The sequence below is a fragment of the Trichechus manatus genome, unplaced genomic scaffold (assembly GCF_000243295.1).
Source record: "Trichechus manatus latirostris isolate Lorelei unplaced genomic scaffold, TriManLat1.0 scaffold00186, whole genome shotgun sequence".
NCBI lineage: Eukaryota > Metazoa > Chordata > Mammalia > Sirenia > Trichechidae > Trichechus > Trichechus manatus.
In genome coordinates this window covers 61,093-63,373 of record NW_004444122.1, presented here as the reverse complement: position 1 = coordinate 63,373, position 2,281 = coordinate 61,093, and the positions used below count along the sequence as shown (strand labels likewise).

Here is a 2,281-nt window from a genome sequence, read left to right as displayed (position 1 = left end):
TAGGGTCAGGATGAGTCGGAATTGACTCAACAGCAATGAGTTTGGTTTTTTCGGTTTAGTGACTATGATGTCAAGCATCTTTTCATGTGTTTGTTAGCCATTTGTATATCTTCTTTGCTCAAATGTCTATTCAAATCTTTTGCCCACTTTTTAATTGGGTTGTCTTATTGAGTTGAAAGAGTCTTTATGATATCCTGGATACAAGTCCTTTATCAGATAAATGATTTGCAAATATTTTCTCCCAGTCTGGGGTGGAAACAGGCACTCTTCCTTGCCCTGTGAGAGTGCTGGACACCTCTAAGCCTTTCAAGTGGTTCTTTCCTCACAAGCATGCACTGGCCCATACTCAGCTGCGTCCTGGAACTGCAGCTCTCTATAGTTCTCTTGCTATATAGCAGTCTTTCCTAGTACTCTGTTCAGTGAAGTACAGACACCTGGACCTTTCCTCCTTTCCACTTCCTCCACTCAGGGAGTCTGCTAAGCTGGGTTTCCCCCAGCCTGCACCACAGCTTTGAAACTCTCTCCACTGTCCCTGTTACTCCATGTTGGCCAGAAACAGAAGTCTCAGGAGAAGTTTAAAATGTTACTTTGTATACAAGTTCCCCAAAGATTTATCTACCCTTACAGGCAAAACTCCTTCTCCTCCCTATATACCAAATCAAAAACAAAAAAAACCGTTGCTGTCGAGTTGATGCCGACTCAGCGACCCTATAGGACAGAATAGAACTGCCCCACAGGGTTTCCAAGGTTGTGGGTTTCCAAGGCTGTGATCTTCATGGAAGCAGACTGCCACATCTTTCTCCTGCAGAGCAGCTGGTGGGTTCCAAATGCTGACCCTTCGGTTAGCAGCCAAGTGCTTTAACCACTGCACCACCAGGGCTCTTTTCCCCAAATAACAGCCCACTTCAATTACTTCTGGAGAAACCAGGTCCTTGTAACTGTGTAGCACATTACAGCTGACAAAGTAGTTTCAAATATTGAGGTAACATGGTTTTATGTTGGGAAAATATATGACTTGTGCCGTACTGCTAATAAGAAATTCATCTTCATGTGAAAAAAGGATGGTTATTAAAAACCCCATAGAAAAAGGCATAGGGTTGAACCTTGTGGGGATAGATCTAAATCTCTACATGTAAAAAAAGACAAAATAACAATAGCCACCACCACCTCACCTAGTGCTTTAAAACAAGCATTTCCTTTTGAATTTACTCACTGTGGTGGGCACTGGTGTTGCTTGTCTCTGCCAGGTTGATATCATACTGGGCTGAATTGGCCCTCTGAAGGTGGCCCTTCCTGATAGCAAAGGGGAAAGAGACACAAATTGAAAAGGGTAAGTGAAAAGCATGTCAGAACAACTAGAAAGTAAGTTTAAACTTGAATATTTGAGGTTTATTTTCTTCTCCACAACTATCTGAAATTGTCAGGGTTGCCCTGAAACTGGGTTCCATTATTTAACAGATGCACCCAGGCAGGTAGGTCATCTGGGGGCACTTCAGATGTTGATGATGCCACTTTTTTGCTTAAGAAAGCAGAACTGTTGTCTTCTACACCAAAGGCCCTTATATAATCTTTAGAGACATGTCATATCTTAGTGGAATGTTCTTGAGCTCTTTTTAAGATTAGTTTCCATTATTAGTTGGAACCCTATGTGACATAGGCTAGCTTTAATCAACTATAACATTAATGGCACTTTAGAACTCTTTTTGGATCTTTGTAAGAGTCCAGTTCATCCATTTTTAAGCCATCTGAGCAGTTAATATGCTTGTAATTATATTCAGGTGATCATGATAAAGGTTTTTAAAAAATATTAAAAAATATTTTAGAATGTACAGTTATTTTTTCAATATGTCAATGCTCAGAAGTATGAGTTTGTGTTAATGAAAACGTATTCAAAACCACTTTTATCATAGCAAAATGAAATGTATTTTGTAAATACACACTGGCTTCTCCTCCTGAAGTACTATACTGATGTCAGCCCAGATTTCAGCATTAGATAGGGTATCACTTTAGCCCTCATTCAAAGCTGATACTAATTAGTTACTGAAGTTCAAAAGGCTCTCAGCTTAAAGCAATTTAACCACGAATGGACCCAAGAACCTTACTAAACAGTGACTTAGTTTCATTTGTGAAAGCACCACATTTTTTTTCCCTTCCAATAGTGATATTTATTCCTTTTTTTAAATGTACTTTAGATGAAGGTTTACAGAGCAAACAAGTTTCTCATTAAACAATTAATACACATATTGTTTTGTGACATTGGTTGCCAAACCCACAACCTGTC

General features: G+C 39.4%; 1 protein-coding gene across 1 annotated transcript in view; it reads right to left on the bottom strand.

Annotated features, from left to right (window-relative positions):
* Window positions 1–2,281, bottom strand: part of NRG4 (neuregulin 4) — a 49,135-nt gene that overhangs the window by 20,486 nt on the left and 26,368 nt on the right. Inside the window, exon 4 of the mRNA XM_004387510.2 lies at window positions 1,214–1,293. Within this exon, the coding sequence (XP_004387567.2) occupies window positions 1,214–1,293 (80 nt within the window). The remainder of the gene's footprint in view (window positions 1–1,213; window positions 1,294–2,281) is intronic.